The sequence below is a fragment of the Podospora pseudopauciseta genome (genome assembly GCF_035222475.1).
Source record: "Podospora pseudopauciseta strain CBS 411.78 chromosome 5 map unlocalized CBS411.78m_5, whole genome shotgun sequence".
Classification (NCBI taxonomy): Eukaryota; Fungi; Ascomycota; class Sordariomycetes; order Sordariales; family Podosporaceae; genus Podospora; species Podospora pseudopauciseta.
The window spans coordinates 832,153-849,056 of record NW_026946665.1 but is presented as its reverse complement, the minus strand read 5'-3'; the positions used below and the strand labels follow the sequence as shown (position 1 = coordinate 849,056).

Here is a 16,904-nt window from a genome sequence, read left to right as displayed (position 1 = left end):
CAGACAGTCAGAGCATTCTCCCCGAGACGGTCTCAAGTCCTAGGGAAAGGGTCATGTGTGTTTGTTGCCGGGAGAGAAAGAGAGAGAGAGAGAGAGAGAGAGAGAGTAGGTTAGGTAGCAAGCGACCTGATGGTGTCCTTGTAGGACAGCCGTGTGTCGGACATTACTCTGGACCCCTTTCCAGTAAACAAAACAAAGCCAGGTAGGCCTGGCAATATCAGAGACTGCTTGGTAAAGCTGATCGGCGTTGGATCCCTCTGCCTGCAGACGCAGGCACGGGTTGGCTGAGAGGGAGCTTGTTGTTTGCTGGGGAATCCCAGTCTCCAAGTGCCGGGTTCGAGGCTAAGGGTAAGGGGTGACGATGGGATGGCAGGTCGAGCTGAAGCTGCAAGCAATGAGCGAGACATACTAATGCGGCCGTGACACTAGCTGCACCCGAAACAGCAGGGCACTTGAGGCGTCTGGGGGGGCGATCCTGTCGAAGAAGGGGGATCTCGCATCGCATCACATCGGATCGCGTCGAGCGTCGCCGCGACGACTGGAGAGAGAGTCGCACACAGATCTGAGACTGCAATTCATCGCTTGCTCCTGCTCGAACCGAGCTAGCGGGTGGCAACGAGCACGAGGATCAGGATTATGAGACGGCTGTGTAAGCTGGAGGGATGGGTATCATGAGGTAGTTATGCCGAGGTGTCGGGAGGTGTGTATAAACGTATAAGAATGGCGGATACCTATCTTCGATAGAGCCAAGAGGTGGTGAGGCGGTTGTGCAGAATCGAGGCGAGGTAACTAATGTGTAACGTCGCAGCAACAGCAAGCGTGCCTATGCAAGATGATTCCAGAAGTTCCCTTGCACAGCATTAGTCGGTGTCCTCCTGCAGTAAGTAATTTGTAAGTGACGTTGTCGATGATGACCTGCCAGGCGGGCTATGGATGATGAATAATTGATGTGCTTGGGGGAGGTTCGGAAGGGTCGGCGAATGGGCCGCCGATGGATGGGAAAACGACAGCCCTCTGCGGTGTGGCTGCGGCTGTGACCTGCAACTCTAAGTGGCTGCTGGGGACCTTGCAGGCGTTCCCAACTGGCCGGGAGGGATCTCTGACCGAGGTCGTGATCGGCCAGCCTCAGCCAATCATAGCCTTATATCGACAATAGTCCCTCGTGTGCTCAGGTTGCAACGACCTGCAATTCGTGTTGGGCCAAGCGGAGCTTTTGAGAACTTGACGTGCTTCCCGCTGCTGTCACCTTGAACCTCACCTCATCCTATCTTTCGACCTCCTCCTCGGCCCTATACCGTCGCCTCAGCCTTGATGTTCCTGCCAAGCCTCCCGTTCCCATTCACCTCAGACTACCATCACCGCTCACTCACGGATAGCCCTCTAGGGATATGCAGTCATATCGACCAGCTGTGCCCTGCCACGGCGGCGGCGGCAAACATCGATAATGACACCTCGCACCTCACAGAAGCCCGTACCCTCCCTCCGTGTCGTCAACGGTGACCCCCATGCCGCACTTTTGGAGGCTTCGGCGACTCAGCTTCGTTCGTGTAGAACCCGCGTCACTTTCACAAGACGCCCGCTCCATCAAATTTCCCCGTCTTCCCACACACAAGGCCGATCGTCGTGATCTCCCCCAGCACTTCTGACAGCGCAACCTGTCCAATAGCTCTGTCCGGGCTGACCAAACCTTGGTGATGGGATGGGCCTGTCGAGACATCGATAGGCTTCCAAGACCGCCACCGGATCGGTCCCCCGCTGTCATCCCGCGTCCGCCCAGCTCGACAAACCCAGGTTCATCCGTCACCGACGTCGATGAGCCTCCGAGGATTCCAAGAACTCTGCATCATGGGGTGTTGGTATTTGCAATGCTCGGGAAGGATAACTGGGTAACCGGCACCTGGGCGGGACGGTCCGGTACCTGGGCGTTGCTACTCTGAGAATGGATATAAAGGGCAGCTCAGTCAGCAGTGTGATGGGATTCGTCTCTGCAGCCAGTGTCTTCAGAATATCCCGGTATCGATATCCCTCCCATATCTGTCTATTCTCTATCAAGATGGGCCAGCAAAACTCCCGCCCTGTCTTTGACAGCAAACTGATCAAAAGCCATGTCGAACACGCCCTGATCCAACAGGATGGGCGCCATAACGACATCCCCACAGTATGCTTTGCCTCCTCCATTGTTCCCATGACCATCTAGACTGACTCGGCCCCCCAAGGTCCTCGCCACCCTCCTCTTCCTTGATGCCTCCCCGGAGATGCTCAAACACGCCTACCGCTGCCGCAAAGACAGCCTCCACACCTGGACCCCATCCCCGGGCAGCAGTAAGCCACTGCCCCCTTCTCCCTCTCTCTCACCACCTAGGCACTTGGGGTACTAACAAGCTCACAGTCACCGACGAAGCAACCAAAACCGCCCTCCTAGGCGACAAACGCTTCCAGCGCGCCTTCATGACCTACTTCTCCCTCCTCAACAACCAATACAACTCCAACTCGACCGCCCTAGCCCTCTCCCAGCTCTTCTCGGGCCCCGTACCCCTCGTCTACGGCCTCTTCTCCTCCCTCGGCCTCCCCCTCACCTTTCTGTCGGATGGGATAGAGCTCCGCTCCGCAATCCTGGTAGCCCAATCCCTCACCCTCTCAGCCGTAGACTGGCAGCCCGGCATCTATGACCTCCTAACAAGCAGCCAGCTCGCCCGCCCGGCATCAGAACTCCTCGGGCCAGAGGAGCTACTAAGAAGGGTAGCCTACGACGGGCGGTTCAGCGGCGTGATGAAGGGGGGAGCGGGATATCACAACATCAGCCAGATCCTGTCCAACCCGTCGGCAAGGGCGGCGGTGGTGGAGTACGTCCAGCAGCTGGACTGTCGGAATTTATCGCTGCTTCTCCCCCAGCTGGCTTCGCTTTCTGTTTTGCTGCTCACGGCCACGCACAAGCCGGAGAGGCCGGCGTTTGATTTTTATCTTGCGCATCTTGTCACGGCCGTTAATTCTTTGAGGGTTGTGCTCTCTATTCTGGAGGAGGGGACGCAGAGGGTTGTGGTTGCGAGGGGGGTCTGGCTGTTGTTTGTTTTGGTTTATGTTACGCAGTTGAGGCCGGTGGTGGATGGGGAGTTACTGATGGGGATGGAGCTACAGGAGGGGCATGATTGGCGGGCGGTTTACGACGTGTTTTGCAACGAGGGGGGGACGGGCCAGGGTAGGTGGGGGAATGGGCCTTGGCTGAGGGTCATGAGGACGTTGTTTGAGCTGGGGAGGGAGTTTGATGGGGAGGGGAATGGGGGGGTTTGCCTGAGGGGGGCGTGGAAGATGGTCGGGTATTGGAGTGGGTGGACGGGGCTGGGGGGCGAGGGGGGAGGGAGGGATGGGGGGTTGAATATCAGACTCTAGGGGACGAGGGAGTGAGTGGGAGTGGTCAAAGGGGCGGTGAGGCGAAAGGGGTGGGAGTGAGACGAGACGAGAGGAGGGTGTACGATGTTGATGTTCTAGACCTGGAGTCTGATCCGCTGGCTGGCTGGCGATTCGTTGAATATACGTCAGGACGGGAAACTGGACTGAGTGAGCAACAACATACATATGGAAATAACACCGCCACTGCTAGGCAGAGGGGGGAGAATTACGTACATACATAAGCTTGGGGGGGGGAGGGGGTTACGTACACGCATGGATATTGGAACTGGATTAATAGTGTACTCTATGTACTTTAGTAGGTAGTTACAAAAGCAATGTACTATTTGTGTGTTTTATACTTTTTTGACATCCAACGGGGAAAGCCGTGATAGGGTCTTTTTGGTGGTTGAGATAGGGGCAAAAAGGGGGTGGAACTTGGCAGTATGAAACAGGGTTCATGAGGGTAGAGGCGAGGAAGGTGAGTAAGGTCTTTGCAGGGGATTCGCTTGGAAGTGGAGGGGGGAAGGGGGTTATTAGAGGAATGATGTTCACTCTCCGCGGGGTAAGCGATGGGTCTTTAGTGTGTTGGGGTGAAGCTGTATGGCTATGAGGGAAGCATCATGAGGCTGTGAGTTGGGTGTTTGTATGCAGTTCACGAGGCTGATGTAACTGTACTTGGTACATGACAAATACCTGCCAGGGGAAAGGCGTATCTTGAAGAGATGGGTGGGATATGTAAGGTACTTTTCTCGCAAATATAGCTAGTTGTGATTTGTAGTAGTTCGCGGATTCGCATTAGATTACCCAGGTATGCGTGTTGGCTTGGCCAAGGAACAGGTCTTCATGATCATTTGTAATTTCTGCCGTAAGCATTGGTTATTCCTACGCTTTCGATCTCTCCTCATAAAGGCAGCCAAGATTGATGGTAGCCAACTTGATAGTTTTTCCGCTTGGGAAAGGGTTGGGTGACGTGACGGGGTGAGCTGCATTGCATTGCATTGCCGAGCCGAGTGTTGTGAGACTAGAAGCGGGTGGGCGGGCCGGGGGTTTGAAGAATTGTTGCTGACAAACGTGCTGTCAGGTAGGTGAAAAATGATGACTTGTCGAAGAGACGATGTTCTTGGTTTGTCGTGTTTGTCTCTGTTGCTCTAGGACTATGGCGCCCTTATCACGCTGTGGACACCTTAAAAGACCGGCGCTACAGAGTCGTAACACACATCATGAGATGACCCTTTGAATCATGTTACAAGAGGGCAAAGTCTCACTCAATGATAGCCAGCAGGGCCTCAAAGACACCTAGATACTCGACAGGCTTTGGAAATTTACCTCGGCTTCTAAAAGGTCAATTTATATCTGAAAGATGTTGCGAGAGGGATGGTTATTCCACGTTTTCCTGTCTTGCAGTACCATCCCCTAAATTCTGCTCAACGCATGCTTGCTAATCGAGGAAGTTACAGATACTGTGAAATCTATTTCAAGAAAAATGCGACACGCTCTTATGCATACCTAATCTTCAACAATATTCCAGTACACATGTCCTGGTCTGAAAGCTCATGGTCGAGTGGTCCTCCTCTTTCAAGTATCTTTGCTTTCGGCAGCACTTCCTTACAAAGATGACATATGATTGGGAACAATCCCGATAGAAACAAATCCAACCTTCTCAAACAATGTCTCATTGGTTTAGAGACTTTGTCTTGCATCATGGGTAGACAGGCAGTCAATGAACCCTCTCAACTCTTCCAAAAGACAAGTCGTATTGTCCACCAAACCTCCCCACTCAATATTCTCCCAGCTTCTTTAGTTGTCCAGCCCAACACCCTCCCGGGCCTTCCGAACTTCCGTCCTGCAACAAACAAACCATCGGCGACGATGAGCTTTTCATGGTCTTCGCCCCATTGTCCCCAGCTCTTTCCACCTAGGTAGGTAGGTAAGCTATACGCGCTCTTCCACCCGCAAAACACATTCGACATGTTTCTGAACCGCGGTTCCCTACACGCAAGACCCATTTACAAATACAGGGCATCCTATGCCTCTTCCGCATGTGTAGTCGTCCTTTCGCCATGCCCCTTGTCTGGTTCATGGCAGGGTTCGATTCGGTCACTGGGACGGGCCACGTTGACAGACCATTCGAGGGGATGGTGGCCCCCTCCCATCTTATTGCCTGGTTTTTAATCTAATAAAATGCCAGATAGCTCTCAGAGTAGCAAGTTGTAGATGGAAAAATAGACTACGACAAGATATTGCTCAGTAAGCATTTAAGAACTCCGACAAAAGTCTGCCTCGTATGCAGAATTCCCCTTCGCGTCTGATAATGCTTCCAAAAAAAAAACAAAAAAAAAAAAAAAACAGATACCTTGGAGAATAAACAACGGATAATACTATCATCTCGGTGTTGAATCTGTCAAGGGGTGGTGAGGCGGACGTTGAGTGCGGCTGAACAGCTGACAGCCCTACGAGTGTCAGCGGGGTGGAGTGTCAGCGGCTGTTGACGGGCGGCCCGTGCACCCCCGTCAACGGTGGAGTCGTGGGCCTTGTTCTGGGCCTTGTTCTGAGCCTTTTGCAAGCGCTTTCGCCTCCTCCCAATCTTTAGGGTTGAAGGTGCGGCGTTGAGAATAAAGAACAGCACTGAGCAGTTCGTATCAGTTGCTCCATTGCCCAAATCCCGGGCCGCTGATAAGTTGGCAACCCCGAGCACTGTTGGGTCGAATGGGGGCTCTTCAATGAAAAGGCAGCATAGGTAACATAGATATCGCTGTTGAGAAAATGAACAGTGGAAGGGCAACTGTTGCCGAGTGGTAAAATAGTAGAACGTTACAGCGAACATGCCGGTCGCCTGAGTCGAGATGGCCTACTCCAGGGTTGGGGGTGGTGGCAGTTGGGTTGGGGGTGGGGCGGGCCAGGCCTGAATCAGCGACTAAAAAATGGTAAAAAAATGATCACGATATCGTGGAACCCTCCATCCTCCTCCTCCCCTTTTCCTCCCGCAGCCCATCCTCTTCGGTGTCCCAGCACACACACACACACACACACACACGCACCGCCTTCGCCAACCTTCCCCTAGGGTGCTTCTCTTCTTCTTTCGCCGTCTCCCTTCAGTCTCCCCTCCCCCCCCAATCGACGGTCGGTTTTTTATTTCTTTGCGTCCAGCTTCAGCTTCAGCTCCAGCCTCGACCCGACAACCCACTGTCGCCGTCGCGTGTTCGTGCTGCTGCCCTGCAACGCTCAACCTGAATCCCGAGTGCCACCTCCCTGTCCGAGCCACTCGTCCCGCTTTTTTTTTCTTCAGTCAAAGGCCCTGCCAAACTACTTGCTGCTTGCCAGACAGACCCTCTGCGCTCGCTCCACGGTCCAACCCAGGCCTCCTCGATCGCCTTTGTGACAAAGAAAACAATCGCTTGCGTGACCCTCCTCGGCCCCTCTCTTGCGCATCAATCCTCCACCGGGAACATCATCAGGAACGCCCAAAACCCGAAAGAAAACGCCCCCCCCCCCTACCTACATCGCGACCATCTGTGACTTTGACTAGTCATGGCCAGTCCTTTGCAGTTTGCCTACCGAACCCAGACGGCCATCGGCGTCTTTGACGCTGCGCCTGTCTACGAAGCCCTCCCTGGGTTCGTCAAGCCCCAAGGGAACCTCCGGTGTTGTGTCTACTCGCCATGCGGCCGCTACTTTGCCTATGCTACCAACGACGGCATCTCGGTCGTCGACGCCTCGGTCGGCCACGTCTTGACCAGCCTCCCACTCCCCATGGTGTACGAGATCAGCTTCTCCCCAGGCGGTACCTACATGAGCACCTGGGAGCGTCCCGCCAAGGATGAGAATGGTGACGCTACCAAGAACGTCAAGGTCTGGCGCACCATCGAGGACGTCCCCGAAGGCCAGGAAAAGCAGCCGCTAGGCAGGTTTGTCTACAAGAACATGTCGGGCTGGAACCTGCAGTACACGGCCGATGAGAAGTTCTGCGCTCGTCTTGTCACCAATGAGGTCCAGTTCTACAACAGCAACGACCTGTCGGCGCCTTGGAACCGTCTCCGCGCCGAGGGCGTCACCGACTTTGCTATCGCGCCTGGGAAGAGCCAAAACGTGGCCGTCTTCATCCCCGAGCGCAAGGTATGTTCTTTCAACGCTCGATTCCTGACGCTCGAACAGTTTGCTAACCCTGACTTCTCCAGGGTCAACCGGCCGCCGTCAAGGTCTACAACGTCCCCCAGTTCAGCAGTCCGATCTCGCAGAAGACATTTTTCAAGGGCGACAAGGTCCAGCTCAAGTGGAACGCGCTGGGCACCAACCTGATTGTGCTGGCACAAACAGAGGTGGACAAGTCCAACAAGAGCTACTACGGAGAGACCAACATGTATCTCCTGAGTGCCAACGGCTCTTTTGATGCCAGGATCACCCTGGACAAGGAAGGCCCCATCCATGATGTGTCGTGGTCGCCCAACTCCAAGGAGTTTGGTGTCGTCTACGGCTACATGCCCGCCAAGACCACCATCTTCAACCACCGGGCTGTGCCTACCCACTCCTTCCCTCTGGGACCGCGCAACACCATCATCTTCTCGCCCACCGGCCGCTTTGCTCTCGTTGCCGGCTTCGGCAACTTGGCTGGCCAGATCGATGTGTACGATCTCGAGAAGGACAACCGCAAGGTCACGACGATTGAGAGTGGCAACCCCAGCGTCTGCCAATGGAGTCCCGACAGTCGCTACATCATGACGGCCACCACCTCGCCGCGCCTTCGCGTGGACAACGGCGTCAAGCTCTGGCACGTTGGCGGTGGCATCGTGTACAACGAGGATTTCAACGAGTTGTACAACGTCATGTGGCGTCCCGCGGCTGCGGATGCCCTCCCGGCCGGGGACCCGCTGCACCCTGTGCCGACCCCCCACCCGTCTGCTCTGAAATATTTGGGCACGGTGAAGACGCCTTCCAAGCCCGTGGGCGCCTACCGTCCTCCTGGAGCCCGTGGCTCGTCCACCCCCCTCCACTTCAAGCGCGAGGACGAGGGCGGGGCTGCGCACACGGTTAGCAACGGTGTGCCCCAGATTGGGCCCAACGGTTTTGGTCGCCCCCGCAACCAAATCCCCGGTGCCGAATTCACAAGGCCCGCCGGCATTCCCGGTGCCATCGCTGCTGATGGCGGCGATCTTTCCAAAGCGGCGGCCAAGAACAAGAAGAAGAGGAACAAGAAGGCCAAGGAGGGCGAGGGCAATGCCACGGATGCTCCCGGCTCCGAGGGTGGCCTTGCGCCTCCACCCCGAGAACATGGCAACGGCTCCCCTGCTGAGGGCCGCAGTCCCGAACGCCGTAACCAGGGTCAGGGCCACAGCTCCCAGCACCGCAGCCAGTCTCGCAACAACTTCAACGGTCGCAACCGTAGCAACACGCACCGTGCCCGCTCCCAGAGCCGACCCGGCCACTTTGGACAGTCGGCGCAGCAGCAGCAGCAGCAGCAGCAGCAGCAAGGAGGTTCCCCTCTCGGCGGCGGTGACGGTGCTATGACGCCTGCCCAAAGCGCCAACGCCAAGAAGATTCGCAGCTTGCAGAAGAAGATCCGGGCCATCGAGGACCTGGAGATGAGACATGCTGGTGGTGAGAAACTGGAGGATACGCAGGTGAAGAAGATTGCTACCAAGCCATCTGTCATGAAGGAGCTTGAGGCGCTGGAGAGGGAGCAGTAGATGAGATTAGTGCTGAGCCAGTCTCGGGGATATGAGGATGACGGAGGGGAAAAGCACGGCGTAGAGTTGTGTACTTTTTCCCCCTCGTGTCCAGCTTGTTTCTTTGCTACTTGCTTCTGGACAATAAATCGAGACTCGAGATTTACAAAACCTACCCTCCTGGATGTTCAACCTAGCGGTATCGAGCGAGGGTGTGGGGTTTGAGAAGGGGAGGGTGGGAAAAGAGTTATACTGATGAACAATGAGAAAATATGCCTCTACTACGAAAGTTTGCTTGATCAAGCAGGCGAGTAGGAAGTAGCGGTAGGAATGAATTGATAAGTGCCAGCTTCTGATTTCGTGATCCAGTTTTTCTCGTCGATGTGTTGCCCCACAGGACATGCGACTGTGAAACCTTGTCCCGGTTCTTTCGATCTCGATCTCTCAGGTCAGGGGTGGTCCTGAACAAAAGCCGGGAGGGAAAGGGCGGGCGGGGTAGGCCAAGCCAAAGACGGGGAAGCGTTGTGCTTGTGCAAGCCACTCCCCGTTTCTTATTTTGATGTAGCCATGGAGGGAGGCTTACAAGGTCGGTGGGAGATGGCTTCTGGGTACCACCGGTAGACAAAACAAAAACAAATGAGTACAGCAGACACAACAAAAAAGAAAAGGCCGGAAGGTAGCCAGTGTGACATGAAGGAAAATAACGCAGAGGTTAGCAAAAAGCTCACCGGCCAAGCCGTGGAGTGGCCGGTTACGAAAGCCGTTTCGGGGTCAAACTGGAGGTACAAGAGCAGAGGAGGAGTTATCTAGCCACATAGCACAATTGGGACAGATCGTCTTCTACTTTGACACCACCCGGATGTCCGGTCCCTCCTCAGCATGCTCCTTCTCCGTCTTTGAACGTTGCTCCTCTAGTTGCAACGCCTTCTCACCAACAGCCGGCTTCTCAATACCGACCGTCGTCTCACGATGGCTATCCATCACATCCTTCTTCCAGATATTGACGTACACCGGATACCTTTCATCAACATCAGCCAGTCTCCTTGACACCCTCCTTCCAGGAAGAACTTACACAAAAGCCAAAATATACCCCATCATTGGGATCGCCATCGCAGTATGCGCATCCCTCGCGCTCACCACCGCCCCCATCATGGGCGGAAAGACCATGCCCCCCGAAATGGCGGCCACAAGCAACGATCCCCCCATCTTGGTGTGTCTCCCCAACCCCCTCAGCCCGAGAGTGAATATGGTTGCAAAACAGCAAGACTCGAAACACAAAACGAGCATCAACATCGCGATTGATGTCGCTCCGGCGGTGTTCATCGCCGCCGTGACAAAGACGAAGCATAGTCCGAGATAAGCAGCAAGCATATACCTCGGCTTGAACGCAGGAATAGTCAGCAACCCCCCAGCCACGAACCGGTTGAAGGCGTACAGTCCTTGGCCCACAGCCAGGAGGTCAGAAGAAGTAGCCCTATCCCGACCGGCTTCCTCGCAAAAGTTGATAAAGTAGTTCTGTCCTCTGTCAGCCACTTTCCCCTTTCTTGCGGTCAGAAAAACTCACCGCAACAGCGACCTGCGCCCCGACATAACAGAACTGGCTCCAGACGGCAAGGAAGAGGTTGTACTGTCTCCTGAAAGGTCCCACCTCTCTCGGTCCGTCAATCTGACTCTCCTGCAACCCCATATCCGCATCCGTCACCTCCACCATGGGCACCACCCAAAACAACGCGACCAACAACACGTCGAACCCCGCCACCCCGAGATAGACCCATTGAACGTTCTTCAGCCCCTCCCCCCCCTGCTCTTCGAGTCCCTTTCCGAAAAACACCCTTGACGCCAGCAACGGCGCGACGAAGGAGCCAACCCCTTGAACTGCTTGCGCCAGGTTGAGGCGTATCTCCGAGTATCGCGGGGGACCGCAGATGGAAAGAAAGGGATCGGCGGCCGTCTCCAAGGTGGCGAGCCCAGCCCCGACAACGAACATGCTGCCGCAGAAGCCGCCAAAGGAGGAGTAGGCACCCGAGGGCCAGAAGAGGAGGCAGCCGATGGAGAAGATTGCCAGGCCGGTCATGAAGGTGACGCGGAAGCCGTAGGAGCGGAGGATGAAGGAGGAGAGGGTGGGGGGGAGGAGGAAGTAGGCTCCGAAGTAGGAAGTGGACAGGAGGGCGGAGAGGGTGGGCGTGATGGAGAGGTGGTGCTGGAAGTGGGAGTTTAGGACGTCGAGGAGGCCGTAGGCGAAGCCCCAGAGGAAGAACAGGGTCGTGACGAGCAGGTTGGGGAGGAGGGATTGTCGAAGGGTGAGGTGGGCGGCGGAAGTGATGGTGTCATCTCTGATGGTGACTTTGCGGGACCAGGGGCGTCCCATTTTTGCTCCGCTCGTGATGATGCTTGGTGATGCTGCCGTGGATGACTTTTGATCGCATCACAGAGAACAATCCCCGACAAGAGCGAGACAGAAATTGCGGGGACGGACGGACGGACGATATAAAACTGCCTTGACCTCCTCACCCGTCACTTCCATATCCTAACCCCTCATCCCATACCTACCTGCATTCTACCCGGCCAGCCGGATGAACCCTATCGACACAAGAACCACCGTTGTCACTGTCGTGTAACAATCAAGGTAGGCAAGGTAGGTAGGGATGCAGAAGGTTCGTCGTCGATCCCTATCCCATTCGGCAGAAAGCCCACCGTTTGGGAAAGCTCGTGTGTGGACGGAAAAACAGAACTACCTAGAATGACACACTGCCGGCATAAACAACGTGGTGTGATATGGCCCGAGCCGTCTTATCACTACTCGGCTACTTATTAGCCGCTTTCTTTTTGTTTTTCTTTCTCTTTCTTTTCTTCTTCTTTTTTTCTAGTCTTGAAAAGATCTATCCAGTCCAGCATTTTTGGCCGCGTGTGATGGTGTTGTTTCTGTAAACAATGGATGATAAATGGTGCAAAGTATGTAATCATCATCTGGTTTGATGAGCGGTCTAGACAGTGAAGCCTCGAAAGGTTAAGTCGAGGTAAACTTTTGAGTGTGAGGATGAACTACCTAGGTACTGAAGCACTTCTGCAAAGCTCAAAGCCGTTGGTCTGGAAGGTGATGGACCAAAAAGGGGGTGGAGTAGACGGGGGGAGGGGAAGAAAAAAAGTGAAAAAAAAAAAAAAAAAAAAAGAAAAGAAAAAAAGTGAAAAAAAAAAAAAAAAAAAAAGAAAAGAAAAAAAAGAAGAAAAAAAAAAAAGAAAAACAGAAAAAAAAGAAAAAATGAAAAGAAGAAAAGAAAAAAAGAAGCTAAAAGAAAATTAGATGCATCAGCCGTGAATCGAACACGGGGCCCATCGATGGCAACGATGGATTTTACCACTAAACCACTGATGCTGCTTTCTGATTCGATGGGAGTTGCGGTGAGATTAGGGTATATGTGTCAAAGAAGTTTTTGCAACGACAGGAGCAAATCTTAAAAGAGGAGTGTGTTGACGTCTTAGGAGGTTCGTAATTATATCAGACAGACGATACAATAGTAGCTCCGTTTGGAATTGATATCTCCGATCTACATCTTCCCCTTGATATCCTCAAACAACGCCTTGAGCTTATCCATATCAGTCGCCTGCATCGGCCACCCAACACCCAGCCCCTCCTTCTCGTTCGGCTTGGGGATCATGTGGAAGTGCACATGCCCGACCTCCTGATGAGCCAGCTTGCCGTTGTTTTGCAGCAGGTTCCAGTCCTTGGCGCCGGTGGCGGCAGCGAGCCTTTTGACGACGGGCAAGATCTCGCCGAGCTGGTCGTCGGGGATGTCGGTGAGCTTCTCGCCGTGGTGCTTGGGGATGACGAGGGCGTGGCCTTTGGATAGGGGGTTGATGTCGAGGAAGGCGAGGGTTTTGTCTGATTCGAAGAGTTTGAAGCAGGGGATTTCACCTGTGAGCGGGGGTTAGTGAGGGGTTGTGAGAAAGGGGATTGAGGAGGGGAGGTTGAGCACCCTTGATGATCTTGCAGAAGATGCAGGCGGCAGACATTTTGGTTGACATTTGCCAACTGAGAAGTTTCAGGTGAGATGAGACGAAGTTGTGAGGGTGTGTGAGTGAGAGAGCGGGGGGGAAGAGTGACGTAGCTTTCTCCCCTGGCTAAGGTGAGGTTCGAGTTGAGGCTTGGCGGGAAGCTGAGCTAAGGAGCTAAGCTGTTTAGGGCAAAAGGGAGACTTGTAGCGCTTCGGAAGATATATCGAATTACAGATATAAAGACGCCTTGATTTCCATGTTGCTTGACAGGTAGTCAGGCCCAAAAGACCAAGACCCTGTTACACATCTTCTGCGGCGCAGCCCAAAACCCGGGCGCAGCAGCAAAAGACGAGACAGTTACCCCGCAAACTGCCCACTCTCAGTAGCCCCACGGATCACGAAGCTGTGTTTGAACCCCGCCATCCAGCCATCACTGCCGCCTTGCCGCGCAAACTCATACCTGATCTACATTTCTTATTACACCTGCCCAGTCGCAACCTGTGTCGCAAACCTCCTTTCCTCTCCCCAGCTCCATCACCAACCTACTGCATCTCCTACACTGCCCGACAGAGTACCCTCTCCAAAATGCCCCGCCACACCTTCCAACCAACCCCCCTCTTCGGCGGCGCCCTCACAGTCGACCTCCCCACCAACTTCGCCGACGTCTCCAAGCTCCGCCAAGTCCCCGACAACCAAGAAGTCTACATCGACAAAGACGGCTTCACCTCCATCATAGTCGACATCACCGAGCGCGTCTCCTCCTCGTCCTCGTCCGACGACCCCCTCGAGCGGGACGCCAAAGCCCTGACCACCCACCTCGAGGAGCTCGTCGGCGTCGAGGACGCGGCCGAGACGGTTCAGGTGTGGAATACAACCGAGACTCAGATCAGCCACCTCTCGTATGTTTTCCTCCTTCCTCCCCCTTCCCATCAAATACTGACCGTGGGGGCGTAACAGAGAAGATATCCCCGCTTACACCTTGATCGCGACGCAAACACACAGGCAGCGAGAGGGAGAGAGACAGGGCGCTCCCGACTTTACCGCGCTGATCCTGACGCTGATCAGGCTGGAGAAGGAGCAGACGGATATCCTCGTGACGATCAATGTGCCGCACATCAAGGGGGAGTATGACGAGGAGGAGATTGACCTGGCGATGGGGAAGCAGGGCGAGCTGATTGGGGATGCGGTCGAGTATGCGGCGAGGATTTGGGAGAGTTTTGATGTGAAGGATTGGGGGTTGTTTAACGAGATTTAGCGAGGAGGGGGACGGGAGCTTGGTGTCAAGTGAGATTTATGGGGATGTGTGATACCCGGGTGTTGGCGGTTGGAAGTGTTTAGATATGGTATATAGGTTGGGTTACCTGGACGGGTTGGGTCGGTCTTGCTGTTGGAAGGATAAATGGGAATGGGGGTGTGTTTGTTAAAGGGACATCTTTGACGAAGTCACGAAGTGTTTTTATATTGCCTTTTGAATGCATACCATGAATGAAGCGCAGTCTGCTTTTCTTGTTCGAAAGGCCATCTTTGATCAATGTCATGAACAAGGTTGTACACATGTTCGAAATGCTGTTAGTTGATTGATTCACTTAGCTTCTTAAATCTGCTTTCTTGTATGCAGCCTACAATGTTCTATCAGGGGTATCTTAGTTTTCTTATACATATTCCCATCACCTCATCACGTCAAATCCACCACCTCAATCTCCTTCTTCCCCCCTCTCACCGGCAACTTCACCTCTGGCGTCCCCTCCTTTGAACCCGCCACCATCACCACCACCCCCCCATTCCTCTCCTTCTCAGCCTTCCACCTCTCCGCCACAACCTTCATCACATCCTTCTGTTGCATCCCCGGCTGCTCCGCCTTGACCCTCTTCATCTCCTCCTTCATAAAAATCTGGTACGCGCTCTGCTTCTTTTCTTGACCACCACCACCACCACCACTGTCACCAGCCTTCCCACCCCCTCCCCTTGGCGTCGGCTTGACCTGCACCAGCACCCCCTTACAAACCCCACACCTATGCCTCCCCACATCGATACTCTTCGAATGCCTCTTATACCCCATCCCACACCCCCCACACTCCCACACATACCTAAATTCAATTTCATAAGTATGCTTCGTCGTAACCTCGATCCCATACTCCTTCCCAAACACCCCCGTCACCTTCTCCCCCCAAGCCTTGAACTCCTTCCCGTGAGGGTTGGTGGTGATGCCACTAATCATGAAATTGCAGAGATGGCAAAACTCGTGCGCGAGCACATTGTACAACCTGTGAGGCGTGGTGATGACCTTGGTCGACAACTCGATAGAGCAATGGTGCCGGAATACAGGAGGGGAATTCGGCGGGCGGAACGTTTCCCTTTTCCAGTTTGCCCGCCCGGCCGTGGTGGCTAGGGTGCGGGACCAGATGATTTTTATGCCGCCTGTCGAGGCGGACAGGGTGGAGAGTTGGGAGGAGGTGATGCGGGTGTCGAGGAGGGAGAGGAATGTCTCTGCGAGGGAGAGACGGTTGGTTTCGAATTCTTTGAGGGATTGGCGTTCTGAGGCGGTTTTTTTGGCGGGGGAGGAGGAGAAGGAGGAGGAGGAGGGTGGTTTGCTGGTTGTGGTTGGGAGAGGAGGAGGAGGAGGAGGAGGAAGAGGGGGTGGTGGTGGTTTGGAAGGGAAAAGTTGTTTTGCTGGGGAGTGTTGGTCGTTCCAGTCTTCGACGAATTCTTGGGACCAGAACATGTCTGTTGATGGTCGGTGGGGGGTGTTGGGGATGCGAGGGAGTTTGGTGGGTGATACTAGGCCTTTTGGACGGGGAGCAGGGGCGGGTCTGGGTGGTGTTGATGACGGTGAAGATCCGGGTTCCTCGGTGGGGGTCGAAATTGTCAATGGAATTGATTGTGGTGGTGGGAGGGGGATGTTGTCCAGGCGAAGTCGCAAAAACCTATCTTCTAGGTTTTTTGCCTTGGCTTTTTTTGATTGGGAAGAGTTAACTGATGAGTTGGAGTTTCGCGCTGGCTTTGCTCTTCCTTGGGACTCCGCAGCTGGAGCTTTCCTCGGCGGGGGACCAAGGTCAAATTCACTGTCGTCGTCCGAACCCTGCTCCGTGTAGCTCCCCCCCTCGTCGTCGTTGTCGCTGTCGCTGTCATCTTGCGGGTCCTCCTCTGACTCACATGAATGAAACGTGTCGTCGAATATGGAAACGTCCTCAAGAATGCTCACTTCCTCCCTGGCAGAGACATATTCCTGCTCCTCCTCTGGTTTTGACTCCAGCGACTCTTTCAATGAAGACCCCTTGGTCTTTCTAGTCCTGAGTTCAACCCTCGTCCGTCTCGGCTCCTCCTCCTCTTCTTGCTCGTCCTCAAACGACTCCTTCACCCTTGCCGCCTTAGTCTTCCCATTTCTCACCTCAACCCCCTTCCTCGGCTGCACCTCATCCTCATTCACCACCGCCTTCATCCTCCTCCCCTTCCCCCTCCCCTTTCCCCGTCCCTCCTCACCCCCCTCCGGCGTCCAAACCCTCAGCAAACTACTACTCACCCCCCGGACAGGCGCCAACCTCCTCCTCCTTACCGTCGCCAGTGGTGGCACCTCCTTCTTTTCCTTGCTATTTTTCATCCCAGCAACAACCTCACCCTTCTTCCTAGTAGTACCCAACGCACTCGGAGAAGGAAACTCCTCCTCCTCCTCCTCCTCCTCATCCTCCTCATCATCACTATCCTCCTCGCCACTGCTCTTTCCCTTGTCGCTCTTTTCCTGCTCCGTGTCGTCTTCGTGATCATCGCTCCAGTGCATCACCCTCCTCCTCCTCCTCCCGCTCCCAGCTAGTCGCGCCATTTCTGCCTTATCTCCCGCTTCAAAATGGGACGTAGAAAGGGAAACAA

At 54.5% G+C, this 16,904-nt stretch overlaps 6 protein-coding genes and 1 non-coding gene across 7 annotated transcripts; 3 read left to right on the top strand and 4 right to left on the bottom strand.

The window, feature by feature from the left end:
- Window positions 1-1,092: 1,092 nt before the first annotated feature.
- QC763_508450 (uncharacterized protein) lies at window positions 1,093-3,387 on the top strand (the record flags this gene model as incomplete). Its single annotated transcript, XM_062913433.1, has 3 exons — window positions 1,093-2,158; window positions 2,217-2,322; window positions 2,390-3,387. The coding sequence occupies exons 1-3, from the start codon at window positions 1,940-1,942 to the stop codon at window positions 3,385-3,387; spliced, it is 1,323 nt and encodes a 440-aa protein (XP_062764843.1). The 5' UTR covers window positions 1,093-1,939.
- Window positions 3,388-6,332: 2,945 nt separating this feature from the next.
- Window positions 6,333-9,899, top strand: QC763_508440 (uncharacterized protein). The gene is made up of 2 exons (XM_062913432.1): window positions 6,333-7,500; window positions 7,563-9,899. The coding sequence occupies exons 1-2, from the start codon at window positions 6,916-6,918 to the stop codon at window positions 9,066-9,068; spliced, it is 2,091 nt and encodes a 696-aa protein (XP_062764842.1). The 5' UTR covers window positions 6,333-6,915; the 3' UTR covers window positions 9,069-9,899.
- On the bottom strand, window positions 9,740-11,737 carry QC763_508430 (uncharacterized protein). The gene is made up of 3 exons (XM_062913431.1): window positions 10,612-11,737; window positions 10,120-10,562; window positions 9,740-10,065 (listed from the first exon to the last, which is right to left on the bottom strand). Exons 1-3 carry the CDS (start codon window positions 11,413-11,415, stop codon window positions 9,888-9,890), a joined length of 1,425 nt encoding a protein of 474 aa, XP_062764841.1. The 5' UTR covers window positions 11,416-11,737; the 3' UTR covers window positions 9,740-9,887.
- A 612-nt stretch (window positions 11,738-12,349) lies between these two features.
- On the bottom strand, window positions 12,350-12,420 carry QC763_0075280. The gene has a single exon. It is a non-coding gene; the product is annotated as a tRNA-Gly (tRNA).
- Window positions 12,421-12,557: 137 nt separating this feature from the next.
- Window positions 12,558-14,536, bottom strand: HNT1 (Adenosine 5'-monophosphoramidase). The gene is made up of 2 exons (XM_062913430.1): window positions 13,022-14,536; window positions 12,558-12,960 (listed from the first exon to the last, which is right to left on the bottom strand). The coding sequence occupies exons 1-2, from the start codon at window positions 13,068-13,070 to the stop codon at window positions 12,593-12,595; spliced, it is 417 nt and encodes a 138-aa protein (XP_062764840.1). The 5' UTR covers window positions 13,071-14,536; the 3' UTR covers window positions 12,558-12,592.
- Window positions 13,009-15,348, top strand: QC763_508410 (uncharacterized protein). Its single transcript, XM_062913429.1, has 3 exons — window positions 13,009-13,939; window positions 13,998-14,934; window positions 15,269-15,348. Exons 1-2 carry the CDS (start codon window positions 13,626-13,628, stop codon window positions 14,293-14,295), a joined length of 612 nt encoding a protein of 203 aa, XP_062764839.1. The 5' UTR covers window positions 13,009-13,625; the 3' UTR covers window positions 14,296-14,934; window positions 15,269-15,348.
- QC763_508400 (uncharacterized protein) lies at window positions 14,716-16,479 on the bottom strand (the record flags this gene model as incomplete). Its single annotated transcript, XM_062913428.1, has 1 exon — window positions 14,716-16,479. One exon carries the CDS (start codon window positions 16,477-16,479, stop codon window positions 14,716-14,718), a length of 1,764 nt encoding a protein of 587 aa, XP_062764838.1.
- Between the last annotated feature and the right edge of the window lie 425 nt (window positions 16,480-16,904).

Coding starts and splice junctions, on each gene's coding strand:
- QC763_508440 (XM_062913432.1), top strand. CDS start 6,916: ATGGCCAGTCCTTTGCAGTTTGCCTACCGAACCCAGACGGCCATCGGC. Junction 7,501..7,562: donor TCTTCATCCCCGAGCGCAAG/GTATGTTCTTTC, acceptor TGACTTCTCCAG/GGTCAACCGGCCGCCGTCAA.
- QC763_508410 (XM_062913429.1), top strand. CDS start 13,626: ATGCCCCGCCACACCTTCCAACCAACCCCCCTCTTCGGCGGCGCCCTC. Junction 13,940..13,997: donor ACTCAGATCAGCCACCTCTC/GTATGTTTTCCT, acceptor GGGGCGTAACAG/AGAAGATATCCCCGCTTACA.
- HNT1 (XM_062913430.1), bottom strand. CDS start 13,070: ATGTCAACCAAAATGTCTGCCGCCTGCATCTTCTGCAAGATCATCAAG. Junction 12,961..13,021: donor CTTCTGCAAGATCATCAAGG/GTGCTCAACCTC, acceptor CCCCGCTCACAG/GTGAAATCCCCTGCTTCAAA.
- QC763_508430 (XM_062913431.1), bottom strand. CDS start 11,415: ATGGGACGCCCCTGGTCCCGCAAAGTCACCATCAGAGATGACACCATC. Junction 10,563..10,611: donor GGGCGCAGGTCGCTGTTGCG/GTGAGTTTTTCT, acceptor GACAGAGGACAG/AACTACTTTATCAACTTTTG. Junction 10,066..10,119: donor GGGTATATTTTGGCTTTTGT/GTAAGTTCTTCC, acceptor TGTTGATGAAAG/GTATCCGGTGTACGTCAATA.